General features: G+C 34.5%; 1 protein-coding gene across 2 annotated transcripts; it reads right to left on the bottom strand.

Moving 5' to 3' along the window:
• Positions 1 to 3,717: 3,717 nt before the first annotated feature.
• On the bottom strand, positions 3,718 to 14,013 carry LOC125780361 (uncharacterized). 2 transcript variants are annotated; one of them, XM_049462643.1, is made up of 3 exons: positions 7,022 to 14,013; positions 4,739 to 6,958; positions 3,718 to 4,667 (listed from the first exon to the last, which is right to left on the bottom strand). In XM_049462643.1, exons 2-3 carry the CDS (start codon positions 5,826 to 5,828, stop codon positions 4,246 to 4,248), a joined length of 1,512 nt encoding a protein of 503 aa, XP_049318600.1. In that variant the 5' UTR covers positions 5,829 to 6,958; positions 7,022 to 14,013; the 3' UTR covers positions 3,718 to 4,245. The 2 variants fall into 2 exon arrangements, with proteins under 2 accessions (XP_049318600.1, XP_049318599.1); XM_049462642.1 differs by having other exon boundaries at positions 4,739 to 14,013.
• Between the last annotated feature and the right edge of the window lie 12,707 nt (positions 14,014 to 26,720).

Below are 26,720 nucleotides of genomic sequence, written 5' to 3'. Positions count from 1 at the left end.
GCATACAGATTAATTATTTGTTTAGGTTTGTTTACATATAAATACATATGTGCATTGTTTGCTTAGATACAATTTCTTTGTTTTAAGATAAGGTTGTCGTGGTATTCAAACTCAATGTTGTTTTGATACTTCTTTGTTTAGGATTGTTTGTTTTAGTGATAGTGCATTTCAATTATTCCAACTCAAGGTTGTTTTGATGCATTCTATTACTGAAGCAAAAGATTGTTTTGTTGTTTGTTATAAGGAATACGTTCCTTAACTCGCGCATTGACTTGCATGTTCATACATTCACATATACTTATATGTACATATATTTGCATACATTGCCGAACAAATAATGCACAAGCATACAAACATACATATGCGTACACATATGAATATGTCACCAACAAAAAATTGATCTTCACAAGTCAATATGGCAGCCAAATTGGCGAAGAACAAAAGAGAGATGATTACGCTGCATATTCTCTTCCGCAACGAAGAGACGGAACTACTTTCCGAGTCAAAATTCCTTCATTTAGACTTTGCTTTATTCTTCATTTTATGTGCCTAATAAATTTATAAAATGTGAATTTAAGTTTTCTTTCTGAATATCACAAAGAAGTATAACTTCTTCCGCGCGTAGGGACTCCACGCACCTTTTTTTATTTTTCATTGTTTTTTTTTTTAACAGAGCCTATCATAAGTTATTGCGTGATCTATTATTTTATTTTGTGCTTCTGTTGGGGTGCATTTAATTGTGCTTTGATAAGTATTATTTTAGTATGTGATAGCTTTAAAAATTTGTTGGGTAATTGGTAATTGCTCAAGATTTAGAGTCCGAATTTTTTCTGTGATTGTATTATTTAATCTTTCCACATCACTAATTCCAGTGTAACTATTCGGTTTAGTTATGTGGTATTGTATTCCCTCTTTTTAAAAAGTCTTCAATATTTTGAGCTCTAAATTCATTGTCGAACACCATTTTCTTTACCTTTCCTTTTAGAGGGAAGAATTGTTGTAATTGACTTACAATGGTTCTGCTATTCCCGTCCGTAAGTGGTAGACATGTAGCATGTTTTTAAAATTTATCTATGAAGACGATAAATGAATGTTTTCTATACACGTAAGTAGGTATCAACATGAATTATTTCATTAGTAGTTTTGGGTGTTTTATTTGGGTTTTATAGGATTTCGATCATTTTGCCGCCTGAACATATATCGCAATTATTTATTACCCAATGTATTTGCCCTTTAATATGAGAATTATATAATTTATTCTTCAATTTTTCGTCAGTGGCTTTAATTCTACAGTGACCACTTTCATTTTTATGAAATAACTAGCTGTTACCCTGTGTGCCTCGCTACACCTAAATCGATTAAAACTCTTAAGGGTTTTTACTCTGTGTTTTATTTATTGTTGTAAAACTGTTACTTATTTATAAAACATATTGGTATACAACATTTTTGGTTTTCCACCTGGCGCGTAAATGAATAAGCACCTTGGTGTTCCCACTCTCGAGCATGCGACGAACAATTGGCCGTGGGAGAAGCACGGTTCTTTCAAATTGACGCCGCACACTTGAAACGTTTGCCCTTGCGATTTGTTGATGGTCATCGCAAAGGCAAGACGTACTGGGAACTGCAAGCGCTTAAATTCAAACGGCATGTCCGTTGGAATCATGGGAATGCGTGGTAAGAGTACGACATCACCTGCTGCCTTGCCATTTAGTATTGTTGCTTCAATCAAATTTGGCCACAATTTTTTGACTGAAAGCCTTGTGCATTACACAAAGTCGGTGGATTAAGATTTCGTAGAAGTATAATGGGTGAACCGACTTTCAGGACCAAACGATGCGGTGGCAGACCGGGGGGATCCAAAGAATTCAAGAACTCAGTTGGATAATTGACTACTTCATCTTGATTCAAAACGCTATCAATCGATATATATGTTGTAGCTTCTCCTGGCAGTTTTTCTTGAATGGCAAAATTGATTTCGTTGACGTGTACATTTTTTGGTGCCAATATTGCGCGTTCACTTAAACAATCGTTGCGTTGATAGTATTCAACAATATTCGGAAATACACTTTCAATCAATTCTTCCTTCGATTGTAAAAGTGTACAAAAGTTGTTCAGCAATGTGATCAAACCGGTATCATCGATTGGTATTTTGCCTTCGCCAATGTCCAACAACTGCTTCGAAAACGCCGCTGCGGATCGATCATTTTGAAATTGGACTCGCATATTGATGGTAAGAGTCAGCCTTTGAACATGTCTCCACAAAACTGACGATTTTAAACATGCGTTTATTTCGTCGGCAGGAGTTGATCGAGGAATGACTGGCAAAGTTTGCCGAAAATCGCCGGATAATAAGACTAATGCTCCGCCAAAAAGTTGTTGCTTTTGGCGTAAATCTTGCATTGTTCTATTGAATGCTTCTAATGACTTTTTGTTAGCCATTAGGCACTCGTCCCATAGAACTATTCCAGCTCCTTGCAAAACTTTTGCCATTGCTGAATTCCTCGATATGTTGCACGTTGGTGTTTCAACGACTTGGATGTTCAACGGTAATTTCAACGCAGAATGTGCTGTTCGGCCGCCATCAAGTAGAGTATCAGCGATGCCTGACGAAGCAATTGCCAGCGCAATTTTCTGCTGTGACCGTATAGTAGCAAGAATCAAAGAGATCAGAAACGTTTTCCCTGTACCACCGGGCGCATCCAGAAAGAAGAATCCACCGGCGTTATTGTCAACCGCTTGTATAATCTTATCATAAGCATTTTTCTGCTGAATATTTAATTTGGTAATGTTAGCTTGTATGAAAGCACGCATTCATTGCAATCGTATTGTTGTTCACGTTGAAGCTCATGGTCAAGCATATCAATCACTGAACGATTGGGCACAGTTATGCCAAGTTGCGCTAATGCCTTATTCGCAATTGTAAGGCACAGATCTTCAACCAATATCAAAGCAACATTATACATTTGTAATGTACATAGCAAGTCTGCGTCCGATGCTCGATTACGCGCCAAAACTAATAAGTCCTCGGTCATGCAGCCTTTGTACTTATTCCACAGTTCTTGCGGATTTGACGGAAGGCATGTAGATATTATTATTGCGAATAATACGCGTATTAGTTTTGGATGAGATGTGAGTGATGCGTCATGAAGTGCGGTGTCCCAATGCATATCATCTTCTAACAAATGCAATCGCTGACATGCTTGACGATACGTCACACACAACTGACCGTCAACAGTTTTTAAATCATCAAATGATCTTGGTCCGCGCACGTTGACTAATAGCAGACGCAAATAGAAACATTCGGCGTTGTTCGGATGGATGGTGTAAATGCGTCCTATGCATCGGTTTTACGGACATTTGGATAACCGTCAACACGCTCCCCTTGCTTTCGTCGTTGAAATGCAAATGCAAATTCATCGGTTTCACACAACTCGAAAAAGGTAGTAAGTGTTGTCCGCGGTGGTCGTGCTGCGCTCTGTTGTATATTGTCTGCAGTGAAATAAACGCGTTGACCATTTTCGAGATGAACTGCCAAATGAAGAACAACGGGATGCCAGTCGTGTATTGGAAACGATAAAATGCGCCATACCGCTTCGTTGCTGCTTATATAACGGCCCATTTGGTATTGCTGAATTTCATCGATTGTCTGATAATCAGCCACTCCGAAAACTGCCATATCACTGCCCTTATTTACGTATTTGCAGATGTATTTAATCGATTTGACAGAGTTGCAATATTCTACATTGATGTGCGCTTCGAAAATTTTTGACAACTATGGTGAATACGGCACGACCCAACGATTATCAACATCAACGTCTTGATCCCGAACTTTTATGACCGTTGAATTACCACCATCTTCAGCGGATCGACGCCGATATAATTGATATCCGTCATTTCCAGTGATTGTATCATCAACTAAAGCTCTAGGATAGCGCTTTGAACACTTATTGTCAATCATGCATGGTGACGTTGGATTAATAGCGCCTCAAGGGCCGTGGATCATGTTTTTTGTTACAACGTCGAACAATTGTGGGTCGATTGCTTCATCTGGAATTTCCGCTGAGATGACTTTGTCAATCTGATCTGGTCGTATTTTGCGAACTAAGCAAATCAAGATGTGTGCATGCGGTAATCCTCTTTTCTGCCATTCGATCGAGTACATCCAGCATCGAACTTCTCCAAAAACACAAAGTTTCACAATTAAATCCATCATTGCTTTTTGCTTTTCCCTGAATACACGTGCTGTCAAGATTGACCGGGGAACAAATGGCATTTGATGTCATTCCACTTGGGATTGCACGTGAACGTTATGAACAGATCCGGTCTGCCGTAATGGCGCACATACGACATCGCATCTTGCGCATACTCGTGCATATGGCGCGGACTGCCGATGTATGTGGCTGGCAATATTGTCAGACGTCCAATGCTATTCACATTTGCATCATTCATTACGGCGTCTCTCAAATGGATGTACTCTTCAGAACGCAATTTCGCTTGGTTGAATCGAATAAAGTTGACACGTTCGGTCTCGATCTTCGCATACATGTCAACCAAATACCGATGGAAAAGCTTGCGACATTTCAGGATGTAGTTATCTTCTTGCGGACGAATCATTATTCTGTACGAATAGAAGTTCATCGCACTGAGTTTTTTCGGTGTTTCTTGGCCTATAAATGAACAATACACAAAATATTGAATCGTAAGTAGCATTTCTTCTCAGAAATTGTACTTTTTTTACCAGTAGTTGGATTCATCAATCGCATATTGATGTGATAGCCGTCATCACCTCTCCACAATAATATCGGATATTGTAATGCATCATAACTACGGTGTAGCTCGGAAACACGCTGAAGTTGTTCGTTTCTACGGTGCAGTACAATATCTCGCGATTCAAACTGTTCGCCAACAATGACGATTGCCACCTCATCGATTGTTGGTGGGTTGAATCGTCTGGCATGCTGCCCCATCGGCATTTTGTCTGCTCTGATGACGATTCGATGGTTATCAGACGGCATGCGGTCCAATGCGATTTTGAACAATCGAATCAATTCATTGTGCTCATTGAGAAATCTTTGCAAATTTAGTACGATTTCTCGCCTTGTGCCGGTCGCAATTTTACATTGTTGATTTAGTTGGTCAGTTTCATTACCGATGAAATATATTTGCAAAAATTGATAGTCGGCATCGGCAAATGGTATGAGCAAGCCTGCTCGATGGTACATTTGTCCCTGAATCTGCAGAATAAAAATGTCAAATGTTTCACTGGAAATTCCATGCAAAGTAATCACCTTGAACGTCGGCATAAATGGATCTCTAATGATCTTTGTGGCACCAAAAGAAGTCATTTGAAAGCATGAATTGTACGCTTGTATGTTCTGCAAGAAATGCTTAGACGTCGGCGATTCTCCAGTGAGCAAGGAATGTAATGGTTCTGGTGCCGGTTCCAATGCAGGCAGTTTCACTTTGCAACTGGAGCAGCACATGCCAGCTGTTTCTCCTCGAAATTTCGCTGCATTGAAAAGCGTATAAATAATATCCATTGCTCCGATGGCACCATGCAGGCTGTAGTCGCAGTCAGGATCGTAGTGAAAGCCAACATGTTCCATTTGATCGCGAAGGCGGACAGGAACTCGGCCTTGACGGTAATTTGGCCGTTGATTGTCGGCGAATTCAGCTCTAATCTGTGCACGCCGCTCTCTGTACACCGCTCTACCTCGGGCATTCACTTGAGCGCGTTGCTCTTCGCTGTGATTTCTTCTTAATATTGACATTCGACGTGAATCACTCGTATGCCTGCCAACCGTATTACGTTGGCGCAGTCGAGGCATTTTCTAGAGTATGCATATTTGAAGTACATAAATAAAAATGTAAAAATTAACCTAAAACTACATCTTAAACTACACACGCATATGCAATAAGACCCACCAACAGTGTATTTGCAAACCGCATGGAAGCACTAACGAAACAATAACAATACTCACTTGCTTTGTGTGTGTTGCACACAAAATCGGTTCGAATAAATGTAGCAAATCGATGGAACTAAATCTGGAAAAAACACACAATGTTGAAACACTTTTTTTTACACACACCGCGCATTTTCAAGCGACAATCGAACCGCATGGCATCACATACGAAACAACAACAATACTCACTTGCAGAATGTTAATCACGTTGAAATCAGAGAAAAATACACACAATTTTAAAATATGTCAATAAAAAGAACAAAAAGGCAAATACGATCAACATGCGATGTCAATGTTTTTTATTAGTTGTAAACATCCGCCAGTTGTTTCTGTTTATTAGAAAGGAATTAAAAGGCATTTGACAGGACTACCAATCTTGCGGCAAAACATTATTTCATGAGAATTTGTATAGGCGGGATGTATCATTTTATTTTATTTTTTTTTTTGCAAAACGCGCAATGATACACACATTAAATTTCTTATGTGCACCCTCCAAACAGACCCCAATCACCCCTGAAAATTTCATTGAAATCGGGCAAGCCGTCTAGGAGGAGTATGCGAACAGGAAGTTTTGCCACTTAATTTTATATACAGTGGAACTTCCCTAACTCGAATGTCCAAGGGACAGAAAGTAGAGTTCGAGTTACGGAAAATTCGAATTAAGGAAAATACACTAAGTTGAGTTCAAATTTATTTACATATGTATGTATGTACATGTTTATTTAAAAAGACAGTTTGTAATACATATGTAGTATATATATAAATGTATATAAATTCTTATTGGAAAAAATTGGTAATTTTTTTTTTGTTTAAATACGGACCATTTCTCTTTCTCTATAAAATGTTCCACTACATTTATTGACGCATGGGAACATTTTCTTTTGACGAAGTAAAATTTCTTAGGGTCTGGATAGCAGAATACGATTGATTAAATGTGGGTATAGTTTCAGTTGTTGTTACAACCTCGCTTTCACTAGAGACTTCCTCCTCTTAGTCTGAAACAATAGATTATTTGTGTTGAACAATGCTACAATTTACAAATTTTACTTTAGACTTACCTTTTCCAGAAGGAACTAGATTTTCCATGACGCTATCTAAAATGTCTTCATCTGTTGGGAATCCCATTGTTTGCACACCATGGTCAGTATCGACGTAATCATCAAAAGACACATTATCGGTTCCCATTGCCGTTCGATATGTGGTCCAAATTTGTTTCAATTCAGACAATGGAAGATTGTCTTCTTCATCCCAGTCATCCGTAGTAGCATTCTGCATTAACTCACCTTTAGCAAAACCAGCCTTTCTAAAACAATTGCTGATTGTTTGTGGTTTTACACCCAAATTCCAGGTTTTGTTTAGATCCCTGATTGCATCAAGTAAGGACACAGTCGTAGGAGTTGGTTCTTCCATATGGGCCAAAACTTTCATCACAATTCGTTTTCTATAATGTTGCTTGAGATTTTGAATAATCCCTTGGTCCATTGGTTGTAGAACAGACGTCAAATTAGGAGGAAAATATTGCAGTTTAATGTTTTTTAAGTTTGCTTGTACATTTTTAGGATGTGCCGGACAATTGTCAACGAACAGTAGTATTTTCCTATTTTGGGCAACAAAGACTTTATCTAGACTTTTGAGCCACTTATCATAAATTTCACTTGTCATCCACGCTTTTTTGTTGTACTCATAGTCCACATCAAGTGATTTTATACCCTTAAAACAACGTGGGTTTTTTGACTTCCGATAACTAGCAATTTCAACTTTTCTGAACCACTCATATTGCTTGCAACCATAACGGTAATTCTCTCCTTGCTGTTTTTGCCACCAAAGCATTTTTGACCTTTAAAGGCTAATGTTTTATTGGGTAAACATTAAAAAAAAATGCCCGTTTCATCTGCATTAAAAATATCGTTTTCGTGGCATTGTGTGATTAAATCTGGATAAACGTTTTTTTTTCCAATCTTCACTAGACTGTAAATCGGCTGAAGCACTTTCTCCACAAATCGACATTTGTGCGATATTATGCCTTTTTTTAAATTTATCTAACTACCCTACACTAGCAGAAAAATTTTCGCAACCCAAAGCAATCGCAAATTCTTTAGCTTTTCCTCTGATTAAGGTTCCCGAGAGAGGAAGATTTTTCTCACGTGCGGTAGTAACCCACTTAAGCATAGCTTGATCAACATCATTATTGACGCAAGTTGTAATCCTTTTTCGTTTGGAGTTAAAATTATAGTCACCTTTTTGTTCTAAGAGTTTGTCTTTGTTTTTCAAAATGGTTGATAACGTATTAGGAGGAATCCCAAATATTTGTGCAATGTTTTCTTTTTGTTTTCGCCCTTTTCTACCTCGGCAATTAGCTTTAACTTTTCCTTAAGCGTTAAACACTTTACACTTCGTTTTGATGTCATTTTAGTCCAATATCACTACAAAAATTGACAATTTTCACCACCGTTGTAACAACAACTGATACAATCTTATGTAAGTGCTAAGAAATTTAAAATACAAGTCGTTATCTGTCGCCGACTCGCAGCTCGGTAATTCCCCGAAATTGCGGTAGGTGTTTCCCCGAAAAATTCGAGTTACGCTTGGTTACCGCTGCAGTTTCTGTGACATTTTAGTTCGTGTTTTAGAAATATTCGGGTAACAGAAATTCGACTTATAGGGAAAAAATTACATAGTGATGTTATAAAAACGTATTTTGTTCTTAAGAAAATTCGATATAGAGAATATTTCGAGCTACGGAAGTTCGAGTTAGAGAAGTTTCACTGTATATAGATACAATTTGTTTTCTTAATTTTTTTCGTTGTCAACGTCCTTTGCTAAATAAGAACATTTGACAAATTTCACGTTAAGATTAGATGGAAATTCTTCTCCAATATTTTTATGTACTTTATAATATTCTTGATCGCTAAGATGCGAATATACGAGGTATGACAATTAAGTAATGAGACTGATTTCATAAAAACCGTATATTTGAAAATTATTCTACATTCTGCCATCCCCTTTAAAGTAGTCCCCTGGGGCAGCTATACAGCGATTCCAGGGCGTTTTTCTTTCTTCGTAACATTTCTGGAACGCTTAGACTGGGATGTTCGCGAGTACCCTCGTCACGGCCGCCTGGATGTCAGTAATCGGCTCAAAATGGGTTTCTTTGATCACCGATTTTTTTTTAGGAAACAAAAAAAGTCAAAAGGGTGACATGTCGGGCGAATAAGGCAGCTGTTGCAACACGGTGATCCCTTTAGAGGCCAAATACTGGGACATGCACGGTGTGGTACGGCTTGTTGTCGTGATGAAGGATCCAGTTACGAGCGATGTCTGGGCTCTGTTGAGTCGTTTTCGTAATCCTTCGAGTACTTGGCAATAGTAGACCTGATTCACAGTTTTCCCCGGTGGAACGAATTCTTTGTGATTCCACGGCTATCAAACAATTCAATAATCATCGTTTTCACCTTCGACTTGCTCATGCGAGCTTTTTTCGGGTGGGGGTCGCGCGGAGACAACCATTGTGAGCTTTGGCGTTTGGTTTCACGACTAAGAGCACTATCACCATACACTCATACAACTTTAGCGTACGTTTCCGAAGCTGTTTCGTCCAATCTGGCGCAAAATTTTATCGCGACGCGTTGCTCTTGATTTCGTTTTTCCATTTTCTTGACGAGCACTACAAACACACGTCTACTCAACTTGACGCAGCAGGCGAACTAAACAAGCTAGAGCGATGGTACATATATCAATGGAGTGGGGAGGGATGCCAGAAAAAGAGAAAGGGAATTTAAAGGTCACAGGTTTAAAATCAGTCTTCTTACTTAATTGTCAAACCTCGTATACCTACTTTTCCTCTACATACATATTTCCCTTCTAATCATGTCTCTTATTCCATTTTCTTCACTATCTCTCTCAATATAAATTCGTTTGTAATTGAATATAGATTTGTCGGCGGTTTGTTTCTCCTTTATTATTATTATTTGCGTTTTAAACCTGTTAACAACTGTATCTAATATTGGAATTTCAAATTCTGTATTTTTTTCTTGTGAATGAACTGACATGCTGTGGGAAATAATTTCGTCATTTCTTATTCTGCTGAAAAAGTCTGCTATATAATTTTTTTTCCCTTTAATGTATTCTATGGAAAAATTATATTCGCCCAAATTCACTAACCATCTTTGAAGTCTTGGACTTATCTCCTTCCCGGAGTATTTTATCATTAGCCATTTCAATGGTTGGTGGTCGCATTCCAAATCAAATTGCCTACCAAAGCCATAAGGCCTAAAATATTTCACGGCCCATACTATCGCTAAGAGTTCTTTTTCGATGTTAGCATTATTTGTTTCATGATTATTTAGTGTTCATGATGCATATGCAATGGGGTGACCATATTGAGACAGAACTGCTGCTATTGCAAAATTACTAGCATGAGTTGTAATCCTAAATTATTTATTAAAATTAGGATATCGTAATATAGGTGAATTTGTAACTATATCTTTTAATTTTTCAAACGCTGCAATAAATTGTGGGTTGTATATATTTATTGTTTGTCCTTTTTTTTAGATATTGTGTCATAGGATCTGCACCTTTTGCATAATCCTTAATAAATATCCTATAGAATCCTGTCATTCCTAAAAATGATTTTATTCTTTTTGTGGTATTAGGTATCTTTAGGTTTTGAATGATTTTAACTTCGGCTGGATTTGGCTTAATTCCTTCTAATGTTAAAATGTGGCCCAAAAATTGAGTTTTTTCTTGAGAAATTCACATTGCCCACTTGCATTTTTAACTTAACTAGCCTTAGGGCTTCGAATATTTGCTTTAAATTAGTTAAATGCTCTTCCAAGCAAATGCTAAATACTAAAATATCGTCCATATATACGATGCATATTTTATTAATATTTCGTTAAGGACTCTATTCATCAATCTTTGAAACGTTGACGGACCATTTTTTAATCCAAATGACATTCGAATAAATTCGTAATGCCCAAATGGTGTTGAGAAGGCGGTTTTCTTCAGTCTTCCTCTCTAACGGAGATTTGGTGAAAACCTTTGGCTAAATCCAGGGTGGTGAAGTACTGTGATCTACCTAGTTTGTCTAGGATTGAATTTAAGTTTGAAATTGGAAATTTTTCATCTTTGGTAAATTCGTTTAATTTTCTGTAGTCGATGACAATTCTATATTTCTTTTTCCGGAATTGTCTACTTTTTTCTCTACAATCCATAAGGGACTATTGTAGGGTGAATTCTTCTTTACTGGCGTAGACACCGCTTACGCGATTATAGCTGTAGGGTGAATTGCTTTCTTTAATTATTTTCTGTTGTAGCATTTCTTCAATCTGCCATTTTATTGCTTCTTCATGAATTTGAGGATATCTATAAATTTTGGAGTATAAAGGCTTACAATTTGTTGTTATAATTCCATGCTGTACCTCATTGGTGCATGATAGCTTATCTCCTTCTTTAAAGAAAAGGTCTTCAAAGTCATTGAACAGCCTTAAGGTTGCTTGATGCTCTTCTATATTCAAATGGGAAAAATTGAATTTGTCCTTTAAATAATTTTGTTTAGTATGCTCCATATTACAAGCATTCTCTATGTATTGGGAATATTTAAATTCTTCGAAATAAATTTTATTATTTTTTAAAATTTCAACGTAGTTTTCCGCACAATTAATTTTTGGTTGTAAAGGTTTTAAGAAATTTTGGCATATTATACCTGAAAATTTTGTGTTTGAAAAGTTCAATAGTTTCCACTGAATGGTGCCAAAGCATCCAAATTCTTTTGGAAATGGTGTGGAAAGTTTTGTATTTTATAGGATATTTCATTGTTATTTTGGGATAATTTTCCGAAAACATCCCTTCTTTTGATATGCTTGTAGTATCCTGTATCTATAAGGCAACTAATTTTAGTTTTTCCTATCGTTATATTTATTATTATTGGACTTTTGTTCTTGAGGCGTTACTAAAAAATTTACTTCGTTTTCCTCGAGTACAACTATTAATATATAAATATATACAGTGGCATAGCTAGCATAGGTGACACCCGGGGCGGATTTTGAAGGTGTCACCCCAAAACTCAATCAAAACTTTTAAAGTAAAAAAATAATCATTTACATTTTATTACAACAGGAGCATTACAAATATTAGTATATTATGTGAAAAAATTAAAATTTTTTCCTTCTAGCTTTGACACTTGCAAACTCCGAAATCACGTCTTCAAAATTTATATTTTGTGTTGCTTCATGTTCTATCGTTAAAATACCAAGATTGTTTAATCTGGTTTCAGTCACTGTAGACCGCAAGTAATTTTTAATTAATTTTAATTTGCTGAAACTTCTCTCACATGAAGCGACTGATGCACATATTGTCATAAATAACTTTAGTGCGACCGTTAGATTCGGAAGAGATGCTGTAAAATCCCGTTCCACAATGAATTTCAAATAGTCCCGCGTCACCCAATTAGAGACAGTAATATTAGCCGCTTTTACATGTCTTCTCAATCTTGGTATTTCTAAAATTAGTTCTGTTACTGATACTTCATCGTAAAGGTTAGTAAATTTTGATATAGCAAATTTTAACTGTTGAGTGTTTTTGCCAAAAGCAAGGTCTTTGACTGCACAACCTCAAACAATGAAGCTACGTCTTTAATGGACTTTACTCGTGTCTCGAGTTCAATATTGAATCTGTCAATACATTCTAACATGTCCTTTTGAAGTTCCGCTCTAAGTGTAAGTCCAGTATCGGCGGCTAACTCACCGGGCATGCGTTTCTTGCGAAGAATTCGTCGTCAGCAAAATCTATTGCCTCTCCTGCTAGATGCAACCGTTTCTCTCCAATGAATAGACGACGTGCTTCTAGTTTTATGATTATTTCATCAACACATAAACCTTTACTTTGCAATGCAATCTGAGCATAGTTCACTTCCCTTAGCACATCATTCCAAAAGAAAAGAAAACAAAGAAATGAGAAATTGCACACAGCAGAGATAAGATTTTGTGCAGCACCTAAAAATATTTTTATTTAGTAAGTGATACGTTGATTTCATAAAGAAATTGTAGCAGTAAATAGACACCTGCACTATTACCATTTGAATGTTGTGTGTGTTCTATGAACTGTAACACAATAAGTGCTGTGTCAGCATTGAATTTTTTACTAACCAATATAGTAATATTTTTTTTAATGGATTCTAATAATAACTACACAATTTATAAATAATTTCAAAAGGATATCTTAAAAACTGAGGGACTAGTTCGTATATATACAGGCAGACAGACGGACAGACGGGAGTTATATCGTCACATCAACCCCCACCAAAACCAAGAAGACACCAATAAATATAAGAACATATCATTAAGTTTATTTTATTATTTAAAACAATACAACAACTGTAAATAATACTTACTTCCTGTTATCAACTTTTGTGCACTCACTATTGTTTTTATTTTACTGACTCATCAAATTTATTTGCTTGACTTCATAAGACACCAATAAAATAATAAGAACATATGTATCATTAAATTTATTTTATTATTTAAAACATTGCAAAAATTGTAATTAATACTTACTTGCAAAAATTGTAATTAATGCTTACTTCCTGTTATCCACTTTTATTTTTACTGACTCATCAAATTTATTTTACTTGTTTGACTTGATGTAAAATTGGTTTAAGAATAAAATTCATTATTGGTGTAACCTTCGAAGGAATAAGGTGTTTTATTGAACGAAAGAAAGTTTGAGCAACGTAAATAACATAACTGGCGCAGTCGAAAAGCCAACGGTTCGAGTCGAAAGTCTAAAAGTGCTATCGAAATAAAACTTTGTGAATCCTTGGACCACATAAGGGGCCGCCTGTTCTAAATCCGAGGGAATATCGGACGCAAAACAAATACCAAGAGAACATTGGTATAAGGCCACAAGGAGATACATAAGTGAACCGGTGGAAAAAAGGACCTACACCCCTCATGCACACCATTCTCATAGGGGCTCTGTAAGTAAATGAGCGGTTATTGAATTACATATACATATAAAATAAAACAAATAAAAAATAAAAATAAATTTTGAAGAAAAGTTAACATACTCGTGTGTACATAAATATATTGTGAAAGTAAATAAAATTAGGAAAATTTTAACTAAAAATATATTAATTCCAAAGGAAGATTGGAAATATAATTAAAAAAAAAAAAAAAAAAAAAAATTTAATAAAATTAAGAAAAGTTAACATACTCGTGTGTACATAAATATATTGTGAAAGTAAATAAAATTAGGAAAATTTTAACTAAAAATATATTAATTCCAAAGGAAGATTGGAAATATCAAAAAAAAAATATACATATATATATATATATATAATCTTTACAATTTAAAAGAAAATAGTTATATTTTCTTGCCAAAATCAATAAAATTAAAAAGGAAAAGGACGAAGTGGAAAAGTGAAAAAGTGGAAAAAGTAAAAAAAAAAAAAAAAAATTAATTACATATTATTTTTGTGTAGGCATTATTTGATTCCAAATTCCGATCAATCAATCGGAACCAAATAATCCTACGTACATAAAACAAGTTATTATTTTTGATGAGTAATTAATCTAGAAATTTTCCATATCCTAAAAGTTTTAAGATTTTTAAGTCAAGAAGCCTACCCGTTATATCCGAGGACAGTACATTAAATTTTAATATGCTTTCAAATACAGAAGTTCCAAGTATATCAGGGACTCAAACGACAATTAGTAGTAACAACATGAATAATATCGACATTTTTAGCTCACTTAGGATTCCAGATGCAATCAAGGACCTACCCAAATTTGATGGTAATCCAAGATTGCTCCACGAATTCATTAGTAATGTGGAAGAAATACTCCTTCACATTAGGGGAGCAGATAACACTCCTCATGGACTAATCCTCTTGAGGGCCATAAGAAATAAAATAGATGGTCAAGCCAATGAAGTCTTGAACATGTATGGCACATCCCTCAATTGGGATGAGATCAGAGGAAACTTGATATCGCATTATTCAGATAAAAGGACAGAAACATCCCTAATTAGAGATCTTCATTGTTTAAAACAATACGGCAAACCGATTGAAAAATATTACAGCGAAATAATGGAAATTCAATCAGCTTTGTCTAATAATTTATCTATCCATGAGTCCGACACTAATGTAATTAATGCAAAGAGAAATCTATTTTCTGAAATGTGCCTAAACTCATTTTTGTCAGGTTTACGGGAACCTATGGGATCTACGATTAGAGCAATGAGACCAGAATCATTGCCGATTGCCCTTGACTACTGCATCAGAGAACAGAATATTCATTATATTAGGTCCAATTTGAATAAACCCAAATATCCTCAATGGAGACCAAATTACCAATATAATCCATATCCTAAATATCCACAAAATTTTGTAAATAATGCACCAAACAAGAAAATTATTACCAACCTAAAAGATATTCTAATTTTTCAACCAGACCTTACTATGTTAATAACAATAACTTTGAGCCAAATTCAAACAATCAGAATCGTAATTTGTTACTCCAAAATTCCCAAGTACATCGCGAGAATTTTTCAAATTTTAAACCCAGCCAACGCTTCGATAATTTTTCGAGACAAACAAATTGGAGGCAATCACAGCCTCCACCAGAACCTATGGATACCGGTAGTGGATTTTCAAAATTTGAAAAGGGTACAAACAAATTTAAAACTAGCCCAAGCACTCAATTTAGTAGGATAACAAATAGGAATGAAATGAATAATATTAACGAATTTAGAAGTCTTCGAAATGAAAGCTCTGTCCCATGTCTTGACCACGCTAACAAGATAAACCTGGACCAATATGAAAATTACAATATTGACGATAATCAGGATTTTTTACAGTTAGCCTCAAGAAACAAACAGGATATATAGACTGCAATAAACATGGTAGTATTTTACCCTATATCAGTATAAGCTCTCCATTTGGCAGACAATTAAGATTCCTAATAGATACCGGAGCTTCTTCTTCATTTATAAACCCGGAATTTATAAATCCCTTAGATATCAAGAAATGTACTCCAATAACTATATATACCATCTTACATAAATATATAATTGACAAGCAAGTAACATTACCAATTTTCAAAGAAATTAGGAAAACAGGAACTCTTACATTCTTAGTTTTTAAATTCCATGATTATTTTGACGGACTGTTAGGCTTAGATTTTCTGACAAAAATTAAAGCTAAAATTGATCTTGAAAATAAAATACTAATTACAAATAATATTACAATACCTCTTAAAATGAAACCAAATTTTTCCTCTGATAAATTCACAATAGAGGCAAATTCGAAACATTTCGTAAAACTGCCAGTTGATTCTAAGGAAGGAGATATTATGATAAATACAATAACTTTGGACAACGGCTTAATTATTTCTCCAGGCATATATTTTGCTAAAGACTGGTTTAGTACAATAGAAGTAGTTAGTCCCACGGGGAATGACCAAACAATTTTCTTAGAGCAACCCCTGAAAACAAGTCCGTATAATTCAGAAAACTTCGTCGAACTTAATAACTTTAATATGCATTGCAAATCAAACAGTGAAAGAAATGCAAATTTATCTGACTTACTCCGAATGGAACATCTGAATGGCGAAGAAAAGCATAAACTTTTGAAACTATGTACTAAATATAGTGATATCTTTTATAGAGAGGATGAAAAGTTGACGTTTGCAAATGAAATAAAACACAGAATTAGGACGACGGACGATATTCCTATTCATACTAGGTCTTACAGGTATCCTTTCGTTCACAAAGAGGAAGTTCGAAGACAGATATCAGAGATGTTGGAGCAAGGGATTATTAAACCGAGCTTTTCCCCATGGAGCTCTCCAGTATGGATTGTTCCTAAAAAGAAGGACGCATCGGGGAAAACGAAATGGAGACTGGTCATTGACTATAGGAAGTAGAACGAGAAAACCGTCTCGGACAGGTACCCACTCCCGAACATATCTGAGATCTTGGATAAACTGGGCAAATGCCTTTACTTTTCGACTTTGGACTTAGCAAGTGGCTTCCATCAAATTGAAATGGATCCACGGGACATATCAAAAACAGCCTTTACTGTGGAAGGGGGTTACTACGAATACGTAAGAATGCCTTTTGGCTTAAAAAAACGCACCCTCAACTTTCCAGAGGATCATGGATAATGTCCTAAATGATTTAGTTGGAAAAATCTGTCTAGTGTATTTAGATGACATTATTATATTTTTGACGTACCCAGGAACATATTGAGAATCTAGAAAAAGTCTTTCTAAAGTTAAGATGTTCAAATTTTAAAGTCCAGATGGACAAATCAGAGTTTATGCGAAAAGAAATTGCTTTTTTAGGACATGTAGTCACGACGGAAGGCATAAAACCGGATCCGACAAAAATAGAAGCCATACAGAAATTTCCAATACCACGAACTAATCGTGAAATAAAATCGTTCATAGGCCTACTTAGTTATTATAGGAAGTTTATCCCGAACCTGGCAAGACTTGCAAAACCAATGACAGAATGCTTAAAAAAGGGCAGAAGCATAACACTAAATGCCAGATACCTAGAAGCTTTCGAAACATGCAAGAACATTTTAATGAACGATCCAATACTGCAATACCCTGATTTCACAAAGCCACTTTTACTCACAACAGACGCAAGTAACATTGCGCTTGGAGCAGTCCTTTCTCAAGGTCACATAGGTAGTGACAAACCTATTTGCTACGCAAGTAGGACTCTTTCTGAGAGTGAGATTAACTATTCCACTATTGAGAAAGAGCTTTTAGCCATAGTGTGGGCAACCAAATATTTCCGCCCATATCTCTTCGGTCGTAAATTTAAAATAATTACTGACCACAGACCACTTACATGGCTAATGAGTCTCAAGGAGCCCAATTCGAAATTGGTGAGATGGTGAAGCGACTTCATTCAACCCTAACTGAAATATACAGAATTATAATGACAACCAGAAAATCCAAGAAATTAGAATTAGATCACGAAGAGATATTAGATGAGACGTTCATAACTTACAATAATACAATCCATTCATCTACAAAATTTACACCATATGAGTTATTCTTTGGAAGACCGTATAACTTCTCAAGAGACATAAAATACGACAACAAACACGAATTTTTAGTTAAGTTAAATGAATTTAAAGAAAAACTATACCCCATAGTTAAAGAAAAAGTTATGAAAGCTAAATTAAAAAATATTAGTCGTCTTAATAAATCTAGGAAACCTCCAGAGCGTAGGAACAAAGAAGAGGATATATATAGAAAAGAATGTAGGAGAAACAAAATAATTGCACGATTCTCAAAACATAAAGTATTAAAAGATAATGACATTACTTTACAAACTACTAAAGACAAAAAATTACACAAATCAAAAATTAAACTGAGACCACGAAAATAATAAACAATTATTTACCTTTAGAATAGCTTTTGCTTATGGACAAGTCTTGGAAATACAAAAATTTGACGAAGACCAGAATATGATAGCCCTGAAGATTGGACACGCGAGAACGATTGAAAGTTATTTCAATTTCATTCATATAATAGACTTGGACAATTATAATTCGCAAACTTCAAAATTAATTACTATCGTAGACAAATTTGAAAAAAATAGCCTTCTAAAAGATGCTGCTAAAATCTGTAAGATGAAACTTAAGGGACTCGAAAACAAACTACAGACACTAAATCCATATAAACGTACAAAACGGGGACTATTCAACGGCTTAGGCTCTGTAATAAAATATGTAACTGGGAACATGGACGCAAATGACGCTATGACTATAAATAAACAAATACAAGAACTACAGGACACAACATTAAATTCAAAAATAATAGAGGAAAATCAAAAAAGTTTGAATATACAAATGATACAGAGATTTAAAAATTTGACAGAGCATATGAATAGCAATCAGGAAAGCATTACAAAATTTTTAGAAAAACTCTCAACAAAAACAACTAATCATATTCTAAAAGAAGACAGTGCGCTATTAGAAATCCAATACATGAATCAGCTTGATTATAATATAGATTTATTATTGAACCATATCTCTGACATAATAGAAGCTGTAATGCTGGCAAAACTTGGTATAGTATCAAAGCTTATTCTTCATCCAGATGAATTGGATGAAATAAGACACCATTTTAAGTCCCAGAATATTGACTTAGTTTCGGACGGACACCTTTACGAACTTCTGGAACTCCAAGCATATTATAATAATAGCAACCTAATTTTTAATATAAAACTTACAAATTTGGCTAAAAGTACGAATTCGCTTTTCCATCTCATTCCTCTTCCTATGAATAATACGAAAGTAATTAAAACAAAACCATACGTAAGTTACAATAACCACGAGCTCCAGTACTTAACAGAGATTTGCCCAAAAATTGAGAATGTGTATTACTGCAAGAGGTCAAATGACTTCGAAAGCACCAATAATTCAACTTTTATCGGGAGAATCTTAAATAATAAAACACCAATATGTCCTGTGAACGATGTGGGGCCCACATCGAATATATTCCAACCGGAAGATAATTATATAATGGTTATCAACGTAAAGGGACTACCAATAATCTCTGATTGTGGGCAAAACTTCACAATTGAAGGAACCTCTCTTCTCCACTACACGAATTGCTCCGTCACGATAGCGGGAACAACATATAAAGACAACCCTTCAGTCCATTGGGACACAATCTTCGTAGCACCACCAAATCTGGAGAAAGTGCAAATATCAACAATAACAGAGACTTTAAGCCTAGAGAAGATCAAAGAGTTATGTTAGTTTCATCAACAAAAATGATATTACGAGATTAAGAAAGGATGCAATTCAAAGGAGAAACATAACAACGATAATAACATTGATACTCATCACCTTAACTATCACTTTTGTAACTCTGTTATGGAAAAACCCCAGAATTCGGTACTACCCTAAGCCTACTGAAGCCGCTCTGTCTCCACCAACTTCGTTGTGGCCATCGCTCTACTCTAAGGGGGGAGGAGTTATATCGTCACATTAACCCCCACCAAAACCAAGAAGACACCAATAAATATAAGAACATATCATTAAGTTTAGTTTATTATTTAAAACAATACAACAACTGTAAATAATACTTACTTCCTGTTATCAACTTTTGTGCACTCACTATTGTTTTTATTTTACTGACTCATCAAATTTATTTGCTTGACTTCATAAGACACCAATAAAATAATAAGAACATATGTATCATTAAATTTATTTTATTATTTAAAACATTGCAAAAATTGTAATTAATACTTACTTGCAAAAATTGTAATTAATGCTTACTTCCTGTTATCAACTTTTATTTTTACTGACTCATCAAATTTATTTTACTTGTTTGACTTGATGTAAAATTGGTTTAAGAATAAAATTCATTATTGGTGTAACCTTCGAAGGAATAAGGTGTTTTATTGAACGAAAGAAAGTTTGAGCAACGTAACTAACATAACTCGGGCGGACAGACAGACGGACATGACTAAATCGACTCAGCTCAACATACTGATCATTTATATTTATATATACTTTATAGGGTCTCCGACGCTTCCTTCTGGGTGTTACAAACATCGTGACAAAGTTAATATACCCTGTTCAGGGTATAAAAATTCTATTATTATTTAAAATGCAGATAACATAATTTGCTTTACAGTTTTTGATTTTAATAAGGTTTTCGAAACCTTAGTTATTATAATTTATTTAACCTAGGAATTAAATTTTAGGCTTAGTAATTATTTTTAAATTTAATCCTGTTTTGAGATTACTAACTAAATATAGTAAGTTTTCTCGAACATTATAATAAATTTTATTATATTTTTTTCTCCGTGTACACATTACGTAACTAACTTTGTGAAATATATTTTTATATAAATTAACAATCCTGCACCTGTGTGTAAATATGTATTTAAGTAGGTATGACTAGAAAATAATAGCAAAAATACTTTACTTACCTTGTTTATTTTCTTGAAGAATCGACTATTAACTCAGTTTTATACAAACATTGTTGTTTTTACTATCTAATAATTAACAAACACTTTGCACTGAACTTTCACACGTTCACGTAAAAGAATATTGAAATAAATGTGGTTGGAAACAAAAGAAATTGCCCAATCCACAATACAAGTGACGAGCTCTATATCAAGCGAATCCCCTGACTAGCGTTGGTTGTGCGAATTCCACCTAATTTTCTTTTGTAACGGCTAATCAATTTGTATATGTCAAACGAAAGTTTACCGCCCAGGACTGTATCGTTTTGCATGCAAAATTTAAGAAATTCTTGAAGCGTGTTAAAAAAAAAGAACTTACATAACAAGTAACATCTCAGTAAAATTTAAGAAACATGCAAAGTAATTCAAAATAATCACTTAAATAACTCAAACACTTAAATTACATAATATCTATTAAAGTGCTGCTCATTAAGCTTTAAAATTTATATGTATCTTAAATGCTAACACAACACCCTAATTACATGAAAGTAGCAAAAAAGTGTTACACAATACCCTATTTTCTAGAGAGCAAAGGTTTATTACTGTATATACTGAGATTGACAGTGTGCACATTGTTTTGTTTTTAAATATCAATTTATTATGCTCGTGGTACGATATTATAATCACCTAGATTATTGCTGTTGTTGACTCGGCTATAATCGCGTAAGCGGTGTCTACGCCAGTAAAGAAGAAGATTATTTGATTAGTGGTGGTTATGCTCTCTGCCACAGATTTACGATTTTTTTATAGGTAGAACTGATTGTCATAGTCATTGCCGCCCCTGCCGCTCTCCCCTAGCTACGCCGCTGTATATATATATAAATACTGTTCATTTTGTCGTGTATTAGTATTTTGTGTGTTTTGATAATTTTGATATTGGTATTTGGTTTAATACGTGTAACTGAGCTGTTCCTATTTGTGTATTGATATTGCGTTTTATTCATAGTAAATCTTTGTTTGCTTAAGTTTTTTCTGTGTGTAAGTAATATGTATAGTTATAGTGTCATCTAAAGCTCTAATTTCAGAATATTTATTTATAATATCGTTAAGCGAACAATTTTCATTTCATAGGTACATCAATGTTTTCAATTATTAAGCTAACTAAATCTCTGTCTACCCTATCTGGCTTATAAATAGAAGGATTATCCTCATCAAAAAAGTAGATTTGATTTATCTCAAATTTAACCTTTTGAAAGTAATCAAATAATTCTCTTAAATTTCTTTTATATTTCTGCATTTGTTAAAGATGTCGCCATATGTTGTCTTTGGTCTTCCTTGTTGTATTAATTTAGTTTTAACTTCCTGCCATGCTGGGTCGTCGCCTAGTTCTTGTATGTGTCTTCCTCCATCACCCAGGATCTTTTCGTTAGCTATTATTGTCATCGCCAGGTTTATCAATTGTTCGTTGTTTTGTGGGCATAAGTTGATGATGGCCCCCCACTGATTTTATAACGCCATTATATTATGCCCCTCGTCCAAACCCCTCAGCTGTCGAAATTGTTGTAACAGCTCTTTCGTGTTTAATAATGATTGAGGTTGCACTTTGCAACCTCCATTTGGTTAACGGCTTCTTCTTGTTGAGTACTCACTCTCGCCATCTGAGCAATTTGTTGCTCCTGCTCGGTTAGTTCTCCTCCGTTTCCTCAATCTCGGTTGACATCAAATCGACTCATCTTTTTTTTTTATTAGAAGATTAAACTTCACAGTTATTTAATTAAAATGCATTGAACTTTTTATTATCTTATTCACTTTCGCTATAGGTAAACTTTTATTGTATTTCTTAAGAAACACAACTCCGTGACTACGCTAATTATATGTTTTATAAAAGGAAAGATCATAAGTTTTTTTATTTTTAAAAGTAAAATTGTATGTCTTTATTCTTTCAAGTTGGTCTTAAGACTAATTTTACAATAATTTCATTCTTAAAATGAAACCTTCAATGTTGATTAAAATAAGTAAATGTAAACTAAATTATATATGTAATATTGTATGTAATGTTAGAATATTGTGGTTTAAAGTAAACACACGAGGACGTGTGATTTGTCAGGAAGGGCGTGTCGGAGCGCTTATGCTTGTATTTTGTATGTCACTGTGGATGCGTATGTTGGAGTGCAAATATTTTGTAGGTAACTATATGGGCCACAGCGCCGTTTGAAGTAGACGACGCATTGGGGGCATATATTACGGCACTATAGATTGTAATTGCACAAATAAACATCAACCAGCAAATCCCCGACATATGTATATATGTATAAATCGCAATTTCCGTTGTTACTGTTTTAACGCGTGTTGCAATCTGTAATTTTAAGCTTTGTCGATACCGTACTTTTTACAGCAACCTATTCCGTTTTATATTAAGCAGTATTATTTTACTGTTTTCTTTGAAACTGTGCTTTATATATATATATGTATATATATGTATGTATGTATATACCGCAATTTCCGTTGTTACTGTTTTAACGCGTATTGCAAGCTGTAAATTTTAGCTTTGTCGATACTGTACTTTTCTTTGTGATACGCGTCACACTTTTTAGCATGACTTGCAACTGTTTCTAAATTTTTTAGCACTTATTTCGCTTCTCTTTTTTCAACATTTTAATGCTTTTTATATAACGCTTTACTTTACTTAACATCTTTCATGTGATTTTTTATAAATATGTTTTTGATTTTCACCAAATTTTTTTGATTTTTTACTGTAGCTTTCGTTTTTTTTTGTAAATTTGAGTTCGATTTCCACCAAATTATTTTTTTGCCTTTTCACTTTAGGTTTCGTTTTTTATATAATTTTGCACTATTTCGGCCATTTTTTTGTAAAATGTATATTTTAGTATTTATTTTAAACTTGTTGCACTTTTGTTTCGGTTTTTAAAGAATTTTGTACTATTTTCTCAATTTTCTTTTTTTTTAATGTGTATTTTAGTACTTATTTTAAACTTTTTCCACTTTTGTTTGTTCTATATTCCTCACTAATTTCATTGATTTATGTATTGTTTAATATTTTGTAACATTAATATTGACTCTTTTTTTCTTTTCGTCGTGAAACTTTCGATTATTTTTTCAGTTAAACTTTTTATATAATATATTTTCGGTAAACGTTTGTTGGCTTTCTTCGATCTTTTGATCAAAGTTTACACGACTGCGCCAGTTATGGTTTTGAAATAAAAAGAGAGCTTCGGACTTTTTCGCAATCGCCTTTATTGAGATGAATCATAAGATTGACCTTGTTGACATTGTTTGTTAGTTTTCTTAACTGTACTAACATTCTTTGTTAGTTCGCTTAATTCTAATATTAAGATTAACTGTATTGACATTCTTTGTATGTATATTTATAGTTGAGTTGATGTTGACATAATAATACGCTCACTCTCAACTCAACTTATCTGAATTTGGAACCCAAATTCTATGTTCATATGTTTGTTCGATATTAAGCATTTACTGTATACATATATATAATTACTACATGTTTAGAGTATAGGAATGTAACTCGCACGCTCCGAAGTACAGTCGCAGCGGAAGAAAATCAGTCCTATTACTTTCCGTACAAACTCTGTATATGTACAAAGTGCAGGGATCACTAAAAAGATCTAATTATAGGTATACGTTATAGGATTACGGATAATATAAGTTCGGGTACAACCGAACATTTTATACTCTTGCAACTTGCAAGAATCAAAGCCAGGTAAATACTTTAAGGCGTAAAATCAACCACATAAAGTAAAGTTTGCTGGATGTTCGAAAATCCTGATATTAGTTATATAGGGGCAAGGTTAAGTTTAAGCTTAAATTTATCTTTTTTAGGCATAAAGATACATTGTTGTGGGCAAAACAAGCTCTCTTATTTTCATTGGGATAACTCACATATTGAACAGTTTTTATTGGATTTAAATAATTTTTGGTCATAAGGTGGCACACACTAAAGACATTATTGGTGCAAAGTTTTATGCCGTTATATTGATTGCACTTGATTTGTGTACTGGAAACTGAACGACCCAAGTGGAATTTAAAGTTGTGCTATATGGGAAGTAGGCGTGGTTATTGTGCTATTCTGTAAAAAGAGTGCACGTATAAAATTTTGTCGAAATGTCCGAGATATGGGACTTCACCAAAAATAGGGCGGTGCGACGCCCATCGTCCAATTTTCACACGGGCTCCCATAAAGCCGTCCCATATTATCTCGGAGGTGAAGTTTAATGTCTCTGGCGTATTTAGTTATTGATTTATGACGATTTTAGTAATTTTTAACAGCACCGTTATATTAGGAGTGAGCGGGTTATCCTCCGATTTCCTCCATTTTCAGACTGTAGGTTGAAGTTCGTATAAGATTTATACCCAGCAAATTTGGTTGTCGTAGCTTAGGATATACTTGTATGTACATGAAACTTGTTTTCAAAAAATTTTAGATTACGCTCATCTACGAACTCGAATTTTTTTTGTGCCAAAGAACCCACATACAAAGTTTCATCATACATTTTACAAAAATATGAAAGTGCGAAAATAGTGCAAAATTTTATAAAAACGAAAGCTACAGTGAAAAATAAAAAAAAATTGGTGAAAATCTAACTAAAATTTACAAAAAAAAAAACGAAAGCTACAGTAAAAAATTAAAAAAAAAATTTTGGTGAAACTCAAAACCATATTTATAAAAAATCACATGAAAAATGTTAAGTAAAATAAAGCGTTATACAACAAGTAAGGAAGGGCTAAGTTCGGGTGTCACCGAACATTTTATACTCTCGCATGATATAGTGATAATCGAGATTTCATTATCCGTCATTTACAAAATTTTTTATTTTGCTGTAAAATTAATTAGAATTAAATTCTGAGAGATTTACCGATATTTTCGGTGAAAAATTAGGTTAGGTTAGGTTAGGCACTGAGTTCTTCGTGTTCGATACCAGGGACCTTGAAAAGTCATAGTCCGATCACGACAATTTTTCCATAAGGGATACCTCAGCTCAAATACCGTATTTGTGTAAAGTTTTATTCCGCTATGATCATTGGTTCCTAATGTATATATTATACTGGTACAGAGAAGGCATCAGATGGAATTCAAAATAGCGTTATATTGGAAGAAGGCGTGGTTGTGAACCGATTTCACCCATATTTCGTACATGTCATCAGGGTGTTAAGGAAATATTACATACCGAATTTCATTGAAATCGGTCGAATAGTTCCTGAGATATGGTGTTTGGTCCATAAGTGGGCGACGCCACGCCCATTTTCAATTTTTAAAAAAAGCCTTGGTGCAGCTTTCTTCTGCCATTTCTTCCGTAAAATTAAGTGTTTCTGACGTTTTTTTGTTAGTCTGTTAACGCATTTTTAGAGATTTTCAACATAACCTTTGTGTGGGAGGTGGGCGTGGTTATTATCCGATTTCTTCCATTTTTGAATTACGTCCAAATATGCCCCTCCCTTATGCAATCCTTTGTGCCAAATTTCACTTTAATATCTTTATTTATGGCTTAGTTATGACACTTTATAGGTTTTCGGCTTCCGCCATTTTGTGGGCGTGGCAGTGGGCCGATTTTACCCATCTTCGAACTTAACCTGCTTATGGAGCCAAGAAACATGTGTACCAAGTTTTATCATGATATCTCTATTTTTACTCAAGTTACAGCTCGTACGGACGGACGGACGGACAGACGGACAGACAGATATTCGGATTTCAACTCTGCTCGTCACCCTGATCACTTTGGTATACATAACCCTATATCTGACTTTTTTAGTTTTAGGACTTACAAACAACCGTTATGTGAA

This window comes from Bactrocera dorsalis, chromosome 1 (genome assembly GCF_023373825.1).
Source record: "Bactrocera dorsalis isolate Fly_Bdor chromosome 1, ASM2337382v1, whole genome shotgun sequence".
Lineage (NCBI taxonomy): Eukaryota > Metazoa > Arthropoda > Insecta > Diptera > Tephritidae > Bactrocera > Bactrocera dorsalis.
Note: the sequence above shows the minus strand (reverse complement) of the source record. Positions and strands in the feature narration are given on the sequence as shown.